The following is a 14,816-nucleotide window of genomic DNA, read 5'->3' as shown; positions in this document are numbered from 1 at the left end:
ATCATTTTGTATATTTCCTGTAACTAATAATTTAAAGATAAAACTCTCCACAACTAATGCAAATATTAAATTAACTAGATTGGAACGCAGCACGTTTTGGGTGAGTTCCACTACGTTTCAGATTTAAGAAGTGTATGACAACAAATTATTCTAAATCACAAGAACATCATATACGGTCCGAGCTTCAAGAACATGATATATGTAACGGACACCAACAGCGATTTCACTAATCTACCGGGTTAAGAGTTCGTCCACCTCCCCCCACCTGCACCCACCCTGCACCGGCACGCGACAACACAATTACATTTAATTGCATCAGATTGAGTAGTAACGTATCACAGTTCAGACTCAAGCGACAATTACAATTATAAGAGGAATGAGAAACTAGAGTTACCACTATGTACCTTAATATAGTTTTTCGTTATGTTGTCTTATTCTTACGGAAATATAACTTATAGCCTATTGGTTTTTAGAAGACTTTATAACTGATGACACCAAGGTGCTCCTAAGCGGGTTGATGACGGTGGTAGCATCCGATAGATGCAAGTTTCATCGTGATTTATTTCCTCCGCCATATAGCAGGAGATCAAATACAAATACAAATTAAGTGTATGAAAATACAATGTCGGCTTTCCCGTCGACCCTTAACCTTATATAATATTCGGCCATAAAAATTATTTCACCTTTTATGTTGAATGAGTACCATAATAGGCGATATATCCTATACTTATATAAGTTATACAAAGTTATAAAATATATATATATATATACTTTAGTTGGTATAATTACTGCTTGTAAATCTAAATATATAAAATAATAATCTCTCTCTTTTTGATTTTTTTTACAGTTCGTTGGAAAGAGGATCGTTCCGATAATACTACTTTTAACCCATACTTGCGATTAGACCAGGTATACTAAACAAAGTTCTATATTTAGACTATTATACAATTTCCCATATAGAAAACTTATCAGCGAAATTTTAAAGTTTGGTATAGTTTTGTTATCTTTCTTTAAGGATGATGAATCAAAAAAGCTTATATGCTACAATGGACTATTGTTTGGTTTAGCTAATATTCCGTTTATTTCCAACGCACAATAGAACAATTAATGAATTATATTGATGGAGTTAACTCGGCTTAACGGATTTCTAATTGCTCGAAATAAATATTTTAATCACGACCACATCAAGGAGGCCTATGAGAGAGTTTGAAATTAGTTTTATGTCTGTTACAAGAAAAAAGATTGTGAGTATTGTGTATTATACGTGTGGTTGTACATAATAATAGTAAGTGCTTGTTTATACCAGTATCGTAAATAAATGATGATATTGATATCCTTCTGATCGATGTCCAGAGAGACTAGATAACTACACGGGATTTATTATGGTGCAAATGAGTGTGATGGTTCAGCAAATCCGATATGTCCATATAAGTTTCAAAGCAAGGTTAAAAGGCATTACGTGTTTTGTGTGTCAACTTTAAAAATACGGACTGCTACTAAAATTTTTTTATAAAAAAAATGAACGTAAATCCACCTGAACTCTATCAGGTCGTGTTGGATTTTCCGTCCTATAGGATTAAGCAAGTGATGGAACGAGAGTGCACCTGTGTGTGCGGACACACTTGTGCATTGTAATATGCCCTGAGTAGCTGGGTGGTCCCCCTTGAAATGACCGCCGTAACCGTAATCGACTAAGAGGACGACATCCTGCCTGGAAATCCAAAAATACTAACCCCACGTTGTCAACAAGCTTTGCCAAGAAACGATAATAAAGTAATTAAAATGATTTAATGGTCAAATTAAAAGATTTTTTTTATATTTAATTATAGTAATTTCATTCAATCAACAACGGGATTTTACTTGCTCAATTAAACTATGACGTCCCTTACGTAATTGTCTCGATTTAATACGCGAGTGTCTTGAACAATTTATCAGTTACGTCTATCATCCTCAACTAAAGATAAAGTAAAGAACATAAAGATGATACATGCTCGTAATAACCAATTTGGCGGTTGTAGAATTGTAAAATTATGAATTGTTAACGATTCTGTTACAATAATAAAAAATACGTAAACTATGATAAGGGATACCAAAAGTTGCATTAAATCTCTAGTGGTTAGTGATTTTAATATATTAGTAAGGAAAAGGTTTTTTTCTCAGAATACGTAAAGATAGAAAATAAAGAAATAGATGATGAGTTTAAAAAATTCAGTACATTTTGGACGCCTACACCATATTTTACAAACACTTTAATATGTTATTTTTTATTAATTTTTCGCATTTCGATACATATGTGTGTAAAGTCACGTAAACAACAGTTGTTAAATTATAGTTATCCTGGACATATCCAACCATCTCGATAATAGATACATTTGTAGCCACGACACTTTACTTAACATACAGGGCCAATAGTACGTTATTTTCGTCCGTTACAAACTCCAGAACATACGCGTGCATAGCATGAGGTTAAGCTTTCTACGAAGACATAGATGCTACACTTTACTAGAAATGTCGCAACAACTGTCAACAATCGCGTGTTGGTTTTACTGTATTCAAGTAGGCTCCTAAAAGCTCTATTGAGTCATTTCTATATTAATTATGTTAATAAAACACAACTAAATACTACATCCATGCCTTTTATCATCTGTACAGTATTGTTATTAATAACAAAATAAATATTGTTTATAAATAATTTCTGAACTTAAAACTAAAATTGATTAGTTGGTAAGTAATTCGTCTCAGGGAGAATTTCTTGATTTCGGTAGAAATGATACCTACTCGTGCTACAAGTTTATTTTTAGTATGCTCAAAACGAGCATAGTGGCTTCTGAGATCTGCACCTCACGCAGGGCAAGCACACAAGTAAGTTGAAGGTAATTAAGGTAAATGATATTCGAGGGGATTGAAATTATATCAACAATTTTAAAAATGCCTGGATATCTTTATCTGTAAGGCAATTTGAAGACTCAGCGTTTTAAGTAATAGTGACATGGTATATATTTGGAGAATTTTAAAACACTAGAAAATCATGGTGATACGCAATTTTGATACGTGTATCCTATAAATTTTATAATTATTGTTGTCAATGTCGCATATCATATTCTGACATTTCAGATCTGTAGAGACATTCTGTAAGAAGAGAGTCGAAACTCACTGCCGAAAACAAACGTCAAATTTCAAAGTATGATACGCAACATGGACTAAAATAATTATAAAATTTATACGATACAAGTATCAAAATGGCGGATCGTTGTATGGCGGTTGTCAAAATTACACTAGTGAGATACGAATTGAATTCTTTTAGAATCACACTGGTGCGGTGAGTTACTTCTTACGTGCCTCTATTGTTCATGACCGACGCACATCCAATCTTAAAAATATTCTAATATTTTTTTAACCATTAACGAATAATATTTTACAAAGATTTAATTTAAGGAATTATTCAGCGTGATTTGCAGTTTTTATTTAACAACATTAACTCGGCCTTTGACTGTACTATTAATATAAGGTGTAATTTTTTTTAAACAAACCTAGTCTCTTTTCTTATAATGCTTAATAGTTCTGTACTCCTTACGAATACGGATACGCCGGCCATTCAAGGGAGAAAAGCCAACTGCAGCACAAGTGTGTGCAAAAACAGAAGTGCACTCTATTTCCTCAGTCATCTCCTCACAGAGATACGAAAGTGTAAACTCAACGGAAAAACCAAATAACTTTCTATTGACCTGACCCGGAGTTTTAACCCTGAACTTTGAGATCTGCGGTCTTGTAAGCTATCTGCATTTTATTCCTAGAGCAAATCTATTGATTTCCAACTAGTCATTAGAGCAACAAGTCGATTAGTATTGAGTTACTCAAGTTAGTTTGATTACAAACATAGGTCATAAATTATTTCACATAGTCAAAGTCAAAGTCAAAAATCTTTATTCAATATAGAAGTGTTTACACTTGCTTATTGATTGTCAAAAATCTACCACCGGTTCGGAATTTAGCACCTCGGACCTGAGAAGAACCGGCGAAAGAAACTCAGCGGGATTTTTTTTTTTTTAACCATTTTCCATGTACAATGATAATTATATTTAAGTTATTTGAAACAGCCTGGAGGCGATCATTTCATTCCCAAAAATGTCATTCGAGCTCAAAAGAGTTTTTACATAGTATTTATATTGAAAATAAGTCATGAGTAGAGAAGAAGTAACTGCATTAAATATCTTAGCAAGTGAAATCTGTTGCGGTGCGTCGCTCGTACTATTTGTGGCGTTGTATGTTTGACCCAGATACAAACTGACAACGCAATCGACTCAACAATACCAGGCGACAATCTTCTGTACAATCAATCAACGTGGTTAATATTATCCATTTAAATATATGATAAAATTGCCCAATGATCTAAAGCTCTCCCTTTTCTAAGGTGTATTCAGTTTACATTCGCAAGTCATTTTTTTTTGCGTTCATTGTAATCATACTTACACGACAGTGTTGCACGATCAAGGAGGGCTTTATTAAAGAAAAATAAAGAAACAAAATTTAATTTATTAAATAATTACCAAAATAAATAATTACTTGTTGACGTAACGATTACGGTAAATATTTAAACAACGTTATGGATATGGATTATTGATAAATATGTAAATGATTGACTCGACTTTAACTTGAATGTCATTTTTTTTATTTGCCAAGAATTTTTAAATTATCAAATTTTAAACATGCTTACTACAAATAATAATACAGTAATCAAAGGTGAAATAGGTCATTCTATGCTATTTTATTAATATATATGTATAAAAATGATACAATATATAATTATAATGTGATAAGTCTCATATGTATAGTATATAAATGACATATTATACACAAATCTTAGATCCTGAAATTTTTAGGACATTAAATATGGAAGAAATAATTTAGATTTTAGAAAATTTAGTCTGAAAGTAGTTTCTTTGTATATATTTCGTTATAGACTATGTTTAAGAAAGTAATGAAATATTTTTAAATATGAGCCAAAGTTAGTGGTAGGAGCTAGTTTAATACGGTAACATCCGTTGTGTACAAGCTGACGGATACGCGCTTAAGTGGCGGAATGTTACCCACTTAAGATTCTCATAATCTGCTGATTAACTACTGTTTTTAATGGAATATTTTTAAAAGATAACGACATTAAAACCTTGAAAAAATTTGATAGGAATTGGTCTGTTATAATTTTAACAATGCATTTAGTTTAACTGTTTAATCCATCGCTATATTTTTAATGAAAAATCCTTTTTAAGATCGCTTAAAGTTTAACGGCTAAGCTAACAACTACATCACTAAAATTAACGGTTTTGCTTATGAAGCTGTTAAGTAAACTCTTATTTCTTCCGTTCCGTCATTATTAATTTGACATTCAAACGTAGAAGACAGGCAGTTGTTTAAGTAATCACCCGCTAAAAACGTTTTTAAGTGGGGCCGTAAATATTGAGGAGAGTGGACTGTTCATGTATTTTTTTTCTCAGTACTCATTTCATCCTCTAATATGAATTCGTGTGGTTACTGTTTTGATTAACTTATTTACCGATCATAAATATATAGATACGCAAAACACACTTTATTTTAAAAGTACCTACTATACGAACGTTACAAGTGACAGAAAGACATTTGTAAGTTTGTTTGTAATAAAATTTCGGACAACTTTGTATCGAGGATATTTTTGATTTTTGGAAATACTTACTGTTACAAATGTTATTTGTTTAGTTTTGTATAAATCTTTGTTTATGTTCTGAGTAATTGGAAATATATGTATAATGTATATTCATTTTATATGTGCCTCCGTAGTTATATAGCTTGGAAGGACTCTCAGTAAATCAAAAAAGTGGTTGTAATTAGCGTAAACAATACATGCGTTACAGATTAATAAAATAATAACATTATGAACCGTATACCAAATTAATCAATATGTTAAATAAAAGTCTTCATTAAATAAATTTTATATCCTTATAAATAATTAAAATATCTATTGAGCGGTTCTATTTTTACTACGTTGATAAGATTATTTTGGTTAATATAACCAAAAAGAAATAAATAACAATATAACATTTGCAATTTCAATGTATCTCGATTTACTGATTTTACAAAATGTGAATGTTCATTAACAGTATATATACGACACTATGTAATATATCTAGATAGTGTCGCACAACAAAAGAACTAAAACAAACGAGTCGACTATTTTATCTTGGTGTGCGTGAAAGCTACGCTTGCCCTCGTCCAATGTCATACTACTTTACTAAAGTGTGTGTACCCTGTAGCTAACTATTGGCCACTCTTTTTCTCTACGTGTACCTACTCTGCTTTGACATAATATCTAGGAACTAGGTATATAAATAATCAAAGTAGGTAGTAGGTATGTAATTTTTAATAAAAACGTATTAATGCGTTATACACATGTTTTGGTATTGACGAGTTTTAGAAGTTGATGGTTGTAAGGTAGGTTTTTTCATTCCATTCCTCCTAATTTTGGGAACTCGTACATTTGTATATACACATAAGCGAAGCCGCAAGAACTAACTTACATAAAATATTTTGAAATAAATGTGTCAACAGAGCAGTGTGTGATAGCTTTAATCCCAGCAATTCGAGTGACGAAAACATTTTGAAAGTCAACTGTTAGTCAACGGAATAAACCTACCAATAAGATATCGATTACCTGAGATTTTTTTTTGTTTACCTTACAAGTGATAAGCTAGATAAAGGAGACCTAATCGATAATTTATATCGATAAACAGTTTCTTGGCCTGCTTGATGAGAACAGTAGTATTTTCATCGGCTTACAAATTACTCGTCTATGAATTTCTGCTCCAATACAATAATATATTTGCCAATGAAATTGAGCTGTGAATACGGGGAAATATACGAATTTTTTATTTGACAAACGATCAAATTAGAATTAAAATCAGTTATTTAATTTTTTTTATATTTCATATTCTAGTCACATTCTGTTATTATTTTTTTAATGGCTGCCATGCTGTTAAGGACTAGTAGTGCGTGTAAATACAGGGTGGCTGCGCTTGTTAGAGTGCTATTCTTCTTCAGTATACCATTACTGTATTTCATTGCGAACGATAATAAACAAGTGTTCGTAAACGATATAGATTCAGGTAAATTTTGAATTAAATCATTTTGAAATAATTCCATACAAAAAAAGACAAAAAAAATAAAATATATAAATTGTTTTAAATATTATTATGTTTCGTATGGAAAATATTACACTTATAAATTGTTTTAATAAATATATATATTTTTAAGAAACAATAAAGGTTTTTTTTTTTAATTATATGAAATTAAAAGCTTTATTTTCAGCAGATGATTACATGGCGCTTCCTGTTCGACATCTGTTAGCCATCATTGATAATCCGAATAAGAACTGCACTCCACCTGCCATTCTTGAATTTCCTTCGGATGGTCTCACAAGATTTCAGAGACAGCATGTAAGATTATTTTATAAATCCATATAATCAATAAAAGGTGTTCCTGTATTTAATGCAGTAGTTTTAATTGTTTTTATAACAGCAGGCGATTTTAAATTTTCATTGTGTTTGTACATAACATTTTTTTATAACATAAATAATGCCTAGAAGATAAGTTCGAATTAAAAAATATATATTTTAAGATATGAGATCTTTTTATATCAAATTGTAAATGATTAAATATGTAGTCGATGAATGTTTCTTTTTATTTAATTGTGATATTGATTGCCAAGAATTTTATAAAGCATGAAATAATCTTTATAAGGTCTTTTTTTCTCATTTCATTCATTAAGACCAATTAATTCATTCATGTAATTAATGTATAAATGATAATAAATTCGAAATCATAACACATATGAATACAATTATGTAAAGCTTAGTATTAATTTGCGAATGATTTTACAATATTGAATGTTCTAAGCCGATGCGATGTATTTACAGAATATGTAACTTTAGCATAATTGACATTGTTTTCTCAGGGCTTTATTTTAATTCATTGCTTGCTGGCGGTGTACTGCTTCCTCCTGCTCGGCACTGTCTGTGAACAATATTTCGTGCCGGCGATCGAGATTATCTGTGAACGTAGGTGTCACATTGCATAATTTACTTTCTTACATAAATATATGTACCTGATAATATGGTACTTATAAATTTATCTTTCATTTCAAACATTTATAAAACACTCTACACAAACGATAGATGTAAATAGATCAGATATCTATATACAAATAGATATTTTAATAAACATAGTTCATCTTACAAATAAAGTTAGATATCATATGTAAGTGATTTCTATCGTTTTAAATTATTTATTAGTAATATTGTCGTTAGTCGCGACAGGTGGCACATATAAAGTAAATAGATATCAACTAACACGCAATAATAATATAACATTTAAAAATACTTTTGTTGTATGATTATATCGTTGATTCAAACACGATATAAATATTAATAGAGCTCATTAAGCGTAAATAATTGCGATAAAATTAAAAATTGCACCATATAATTTGATTATTCTTTAAAGTTTTCTATAGTTGCATAGTTAACAAAATATGATATGCATTCTTCTAGTCAAACCAATACTAAATCAAAAGTACCATCCTTTATAGTATGCGTTTTTCATGTAGAACATTTTTATGTTATTTAAATGATATAAAAGTCATCAAAAAACTGTAGACATTTATATATCATAGCAACTTTGAATTCGTAGGAAAAAAAAATAAAGGCATAATAATTGTGAGTGAATTGCCGTCTGGTTCTCATAAACAGCTCAAATGAGTAACAATCAGTCAAGTTATCAGTAGAATGAAAGCGCAAACGGTCCACAAAGTAGGCATAGTGCAACTCAGGACACTGACCGTCCCGTCCATTGAATCTTGAAATCCCTCTCGTTACCACTTTTCCAATCAAATTCAATTACTCTAGGTACTCATCTTTTTCAGATATGAAAGTTGTAGAAAGAAACATATGTCCGTGTATAAGATTACCTTAAAATAGTGTTACCTAATTTTGGTTACAGTTTTTCGTATCTAGCTTCTTTGTTTTTTTAAAACATCGTAGTCGTTATTGATAATAATTACGTGACGACAACGTAGATGATGCTTCTATTTCATTTAAAATATTTATTTAACACTAAACGACAATAAATCGTTCTTGGTAACGATACTTTGTACTACACGATATATAACTAACACAATTAAGCAAAACTGTTACTTTAATTAAAAAAATAAAAACTGAATTTTTTTTTTTTTATTTAATTTAAATTTTACCAGAATAGTGCGATACTATAACCATTTTTTATTGTATCCAATATATTTCCATTAGGCTTGAATATGGAAGCCGATATAGCTGGTGCGACGTTCATGGCTGCTGCCAGTTCAAGTCCAGAATTATTTATCAATTGCATTGGGACTTTTGTCACCGAAGGGGATCTGGGTGTTGGCGCCATTGTGGGTTCTGCTGTGTTTAATGTCCTAGCAGTACCTGCGTGTTGCGCTCTTGTTGCGGGAAGGGTAAATATTATGCTTCCTCATTAGTACGTGTCTGTATGATATTTCCGAAGCGATTTTGATTGTATTATAATTGTGTTTGACATCAACAATTATAACTTATTTTACACGTTAAATGTAAATCGTACTGAATATCTTGATGGAAATATAAATAATAATGGGGATATATTATTATTAGGGAAATTCTAATTAGTGATTATTTTCCATGGAAAATAATTGGAAAAAACTTAAATATTATAAAAACACATAAATATATTACAATAATATTCGATATTTAAACATGTTATGCCTCAAATTTACATTAAAAAACCGTACTTTCTGAAACAGGTAATAGAGTTGGACTGGTGGTCGGTATCTCGGGACTGTATGATGTACGCAGTTGCTGTGGTGGCCCTGATCTTAACGCTTCTAGATGATAAAGTATATTGGCACGAGGCTCTCCTGCTAGTGCTTATGTACACATTTTATATCCTAGGTAAGGTTATAACCGAACTTATCGGTTTTTATACATTGACTCTTCTGTACTTTTGTAATGTTTTCTAGCTATGGTGTATAATGGCCGTCTTGGAGATTTTGCTAAAAGTGGTTGTTGTTATATCAATAAGAAGAAGAAAACATATACCGAAATATCTCCTCTACTTATCAAGGGTATGGCTACCATTATTTTTATTTTTTGTACATAAATGCATTCGTCATAAAAAAAAACTTAACATTAATTATGGTGATAATTATTTTCTTTATATGTATTATTATTTCTATTCAATTTGTAGATAAAAAAAATCCTTTAGAAGCGTCGCATCAAATACTCCACTCAAACCAAAACGTCAATGACATTGAACAGGGGATAGTGATTACGAAGAGGCACAATTCAACTGATTCTGGTACGAACGCTCATCGTTATTTTGTTTAAGATAGACCTCCACGTCTTTTTGACATATTTAATGATAACATATTTAACGGTGTTCTATGTTGAAAATATTTCTGGTAACTATACGATATGACACTGACATTACACATTACATAAAAACAGCTGCTCACATAAATCATACATTGTTTTTATAGGCTTTACTAGTTGATAAATTATTTGGTTATGATTAATATTCATGTAAGATATTATTTTGTTGGTAATTTCTGAGTAAACCCAAAATACAAAGTATATTTTGCAAAATTGGTGTTTAAGGTCGGAAATATTCAAATAAAATTTAGTTGCAAGTATTTCACAGATTCAAAACATTTTTGGATACGCGGTTACATTTCGTTTATTTACTCCAATAACACTATTATGGCATTGTTTAATAATAATAATTTTATTTTCTTTTGAATTACTTTAGAGTGCAGTACAAGTTCCGTATGGTCATGGCCGGACGAGAAATCATCAATAATGCAAAAGTTCTTCTGGATCATCACCTGGCCTATGGGCTTGCTGTTATGGGCCACGATACCAGACTGTAGGAAGCACCAACGGCTGTACCCCCTTACATTCGTGATGTGCGTCACGTGGATTGCTGGTGTCTCCTACCTGGTGGCTTGGATAATAACTATAGTTGGTAATACATTATTCTTGTCTAATCGATCACGTTGAAAATAAGACTCATTTTTATGCATATTTTTGTCATAACTTTCCATCTTTTCTAATTATAATTTGTGCCTGTAATTTACAATAAGAAACATCATCGTCATATATAATTTAATAAATTATGGAATTAAAAAACAGTATCGTAAAATATTTCTTTGGCTCACTTGAACTATATGCTAATATCTTAATAAAGGCATACCTACTTTTAAAGTGCTAACACTATTCCAGGTTTTATTAGTATGACCTATATTTTCCCTGTTGTTGTGATCATCGCCATTCAACAGTGACGTTGATACGTTATCCTTTAAATTAACTGAAACGACACGTCCCGCATCCGAAAACATTTTGACCTTTTTATTCGATTAATATATATACCTTAACATATCATTGTTAATAATCCTCTTTAAAAAATTCGAAAGCAACATCTATCATCAATTTTATTATAATAAACTAGATTTTAGTTATATAGTGATATTTATTAACCATGTAATTTTTTGGAACAAAGTTCTTTTTCGCGGCTTGCGGTAGTGAGTACTGGCAGAAATCACCACGTAAGGAAAAAACGTGATGACGTACCGTCCCCGTACCTTTACTTCTCTTTCTAATTTTAAATCATATTAATTTTACTTATTTTTTGTTTTTTTAATTCACACTGGTTTTTTTTAATAATTTTATCACTATAATTTCGTTATTCTCCAACGTTGTTTATGTATTTTATTGTAAGTATTATTTAACGTATACATACATATATATATATATATTAAAAAAGCAACTTCGTTCCAAACGAGTGTTTCATGACAGTTCTCGTTTTTAATTTCTTATTACTTTTGCCAGAGCTCATTTTGCAAATTATTTACTATGTATTATGTAATTACAAGCGTTTTTCGTTACAGTAAATTTGTGTATTTGCAGGTGATACCCTCAACGTACCTGACAGCATTACAGGTTTGACTATATTAGCAGCTGGAACCAGTTTACCCGAAGCCGTTTCCAGCGTTCTTGTAACAAATCAAGGTAAAATGTGAAACAAATATTTTTTTTTGAAGAAATTAGTGCCGATTTAAAATATAAATAAAAACTTTGTTAAATTTACCAAATTAAAAATAAATTTGTAGAGAAGGCTTTAAGAGTCACTTCGATAAAAATATTGACACAACACATAACCCAGAATGTCTTAATCTGAGAAGCGTTTCCAGATTTTTGTATAAAGACATTATTAATTACAAAATTTCTCATTGGTTATCGTAATTTTAATGTCTGACGTGACACTTTTTAGATGTTTGACCAAGATACTTAACATTTCTATCAAATGTTATTTTTATACAATCTTTTAAATACTATAAAGTAATAAAATTATTATCTTCTAGGTCATGGTACAATGGGTATCAGTAATTCAATAGGATCTAATACATTCGACATTCTACTATGCTTAGGATTGCCGTGGCTTATCAAGTCCTTATTCTATCCTTCGTTTCCTGATAACCATTGGGTAAGTTAAAGTTTGTTGTTTTTTATGCGAGATAACAAGTAAATTATTTTTTATCCTATAATTTTAAGACCCATCAAGATAAAGACCAGTCAAGATTTTAAAAGTATAAGAAAGATGCAGATTTTTGATGTGTTGTTGTTAACACAAATGTGTTGACTAATATTTATTTTTTCTCTGTATAAAATTCCCATTAAATTTATTATCTGTAAATTCAAAATCTTAGATCTTTTTTTTTATTCCAGGTTAAAATCAACTCGAGTGGCTTGTCCTACAGTGCTGTCTCCCTTCTCTCCACGTTAATTGCGCTATACGGGTCTCTAGCTCTAAATAAATTTCAGCTGGATTGGAAAGTTGGGCTGACATGTGCGTTAGTTTACGCAGGATTTCTTTCAATGGCTGCGCTTATTGAGCTTAATATACTATTTGTTGTGAATTTACCAACCTGTCCTCATTTATAAATATCGAATAAAATATAAAGCAACTTGTTTTTAGTACTAATATACATGGGTAAGTAGTACTAAGGTGAAATAATACTATTGCCATGGAATTTAAACGAAATATTTTATATTAAGGCACATGTCAACCATCAAATTCTTCCGATGACAAATTAAAAAAAACACAGATTACACAGAAAACACATTGTACGGTATTGATTTTAGTGTTTATAAAAATAGAGAATACAATTATTTTTTCTTATAAATCATGACTATTTTATATAATGAATATTTTTTTTATACTTAGTATTAGTTATATTTTCTTTGAGTTATTTTTTGTACGTACTTAATAATTAATAAATGTGCATAAATTGTTCAGTAGGAACTATTCGTAGGCATAAGCCTTAAGTATAGATAGTATTGGAGTGTATATTTTTTAATAAGAGTTAAAAAAAAAAACATTTGTAAAAATACCCTTGTTTTTATTTATAGACGATAATTATTTCAAAAATAAAAATACATATAATACAAAAGTTCCTAAAGATTCAAACGTTATCCGAAAATTTTAAGACTTTTTCTGCTATATATTAGGTACTGCTTCAAAGTAATATTTAAATAGAAACACTGAAAATAATAGACGCCTGTACAATGTTACATCGGTTGGACGGTAGGGCCGCGAATAACAGCTTCAAATATCGATTACAAAAATCCTTATTAAAGATCATTGTTAAGTTATTGTTACGGACGGGGGTCCTTTTGGTTGGAGTCTCTTTGGCTAGTAGTTGGGGATTTTTAGCTGGTAAAAATCTTTTTAGAAAAATAAGTAGAAAACAATTGAATTCTAATTTGAATTACGCATTCCATCGTTCCATCGACTGTTATATATGTTATATTTTCTATTTCTCATCACTAGCCCGTCTGTCAAAGAGATCAAGCTAACTTGAACAGGGTATAACTACCCGTCTCGATTTTACATTAGTACAATGAAGGTTTTATCGGAGATATTATATTTTTAAATTTAGTGGCTTACTGGAAAAAACTCGTCAATCTTTAATCCTAATCTCATCATACTTAACACCGTGAAAGCACCAATGACTCGATTTTAAGAATAAGATTAATTTTAATGAAAGTTACAAAAAAACAGCGACGTGACGTAGCATACGTAAAGTTGTACTATATAGGTACTAGGTACTAGTACCGACTTCTCACGATAACGATAATAAAGATCTAGAACTTAAAACGTTTATATCATAATATGCATCTATTGGTCGGGATAACTTTGTCCGACAACTTCAACAATCATCATTGTATTTTAGCCAATTTACACGAAATCTTAATTAATTATACACCTAAACTTTGAATAGCTCCGTCCCTTCAGAGACTCCGCTCCGTAGAATACAGTTAGACAACTAACTGATGATGTTGTTCTGGCCGAAAGTATACTATAATTTGGTAATTTTCATAGTATTATGTCTTTTTTCAATAGCATTTTGCTTTGAGTTATGCTACAGATATTAAAACAATTTTCATCCTGCAAAAATGAGCTGTCCGGTCTATTTATAATCTTGGAGATCGAGACTCCCTTCGGGATGTTTCTAATAAAGTGGGTATACTTACAGTTGCTTCACAATATGTTCCAACAATATTATGTATATTCACAGTAATATAGATCTTTTTAAAAAAGACGATGACAATCATTGTACAGGCACGAGGAGTAAAGGTAAACTAAAAACACTTACCTACTTTCCGGCTTCGAAAAGTTAATACATCCTTCCCGGAGCACGTTATTTAAAAAAAAATCTCATG

At 30.7% G+C, this 14,816-nt stretch overlaps 1 protein-coding gene across 1 annotated transcript; it reads left to right on the top strand.

Moving 5' to 3' along the window:
* Positions 1-6,814: 6,814 nt before the first annotated feature.
* Positions 6,815-13,216, top strand: LOC125076037 (sodium/potassium/calcium exchanger 4-like). The gene is made up of 11 exons (XM_047687972.1): positions 6,815-7,133; positions 7,336-7,463; positions 7,982-8,084; positions 9,327-9,514; positions 9,839-9,986; positions 10,055-10,159; positions 10,282-10,392; positions 10,843-11,058; positions 12,000-12,101; positions 12,455-12,576; positions 12,819-13,216. The coding sequence occupies exons 1-11, from the start codon at positions 6,989-6,991 to the stop codon at positions 13,032-13,034; spliced, it is 1,584 nt and encodes a 527-aa protein (XP_047543928.1). The 5' UTR covers positions 6,815-6,988; the 3' UTR covers positions 13,035-13,216.
* Positions 13,217-14,816: the final 1,600 nt, after the last annotated feature.

This window comes from Vanessa atalanta, chromosome Z (assembly GCF_905147765.1).
Source record: "Vanessa atalanta chromosome Z, ilVanAtal1.2, whole genome shotgun sequence".
Taxonomy (NCBI): domain Eukaryota; kingdom Metazoa; phylum Arthropoda; class Insecta; order Lepidoptera; family Nymphalidae; genus Vanessa; species Vanessa atalanta.
The sequence above is the reverse complement of the archived record's forward strand: the minus strand, read 5'-3'. Positions and strand labels throughout refer to the sequence as shown.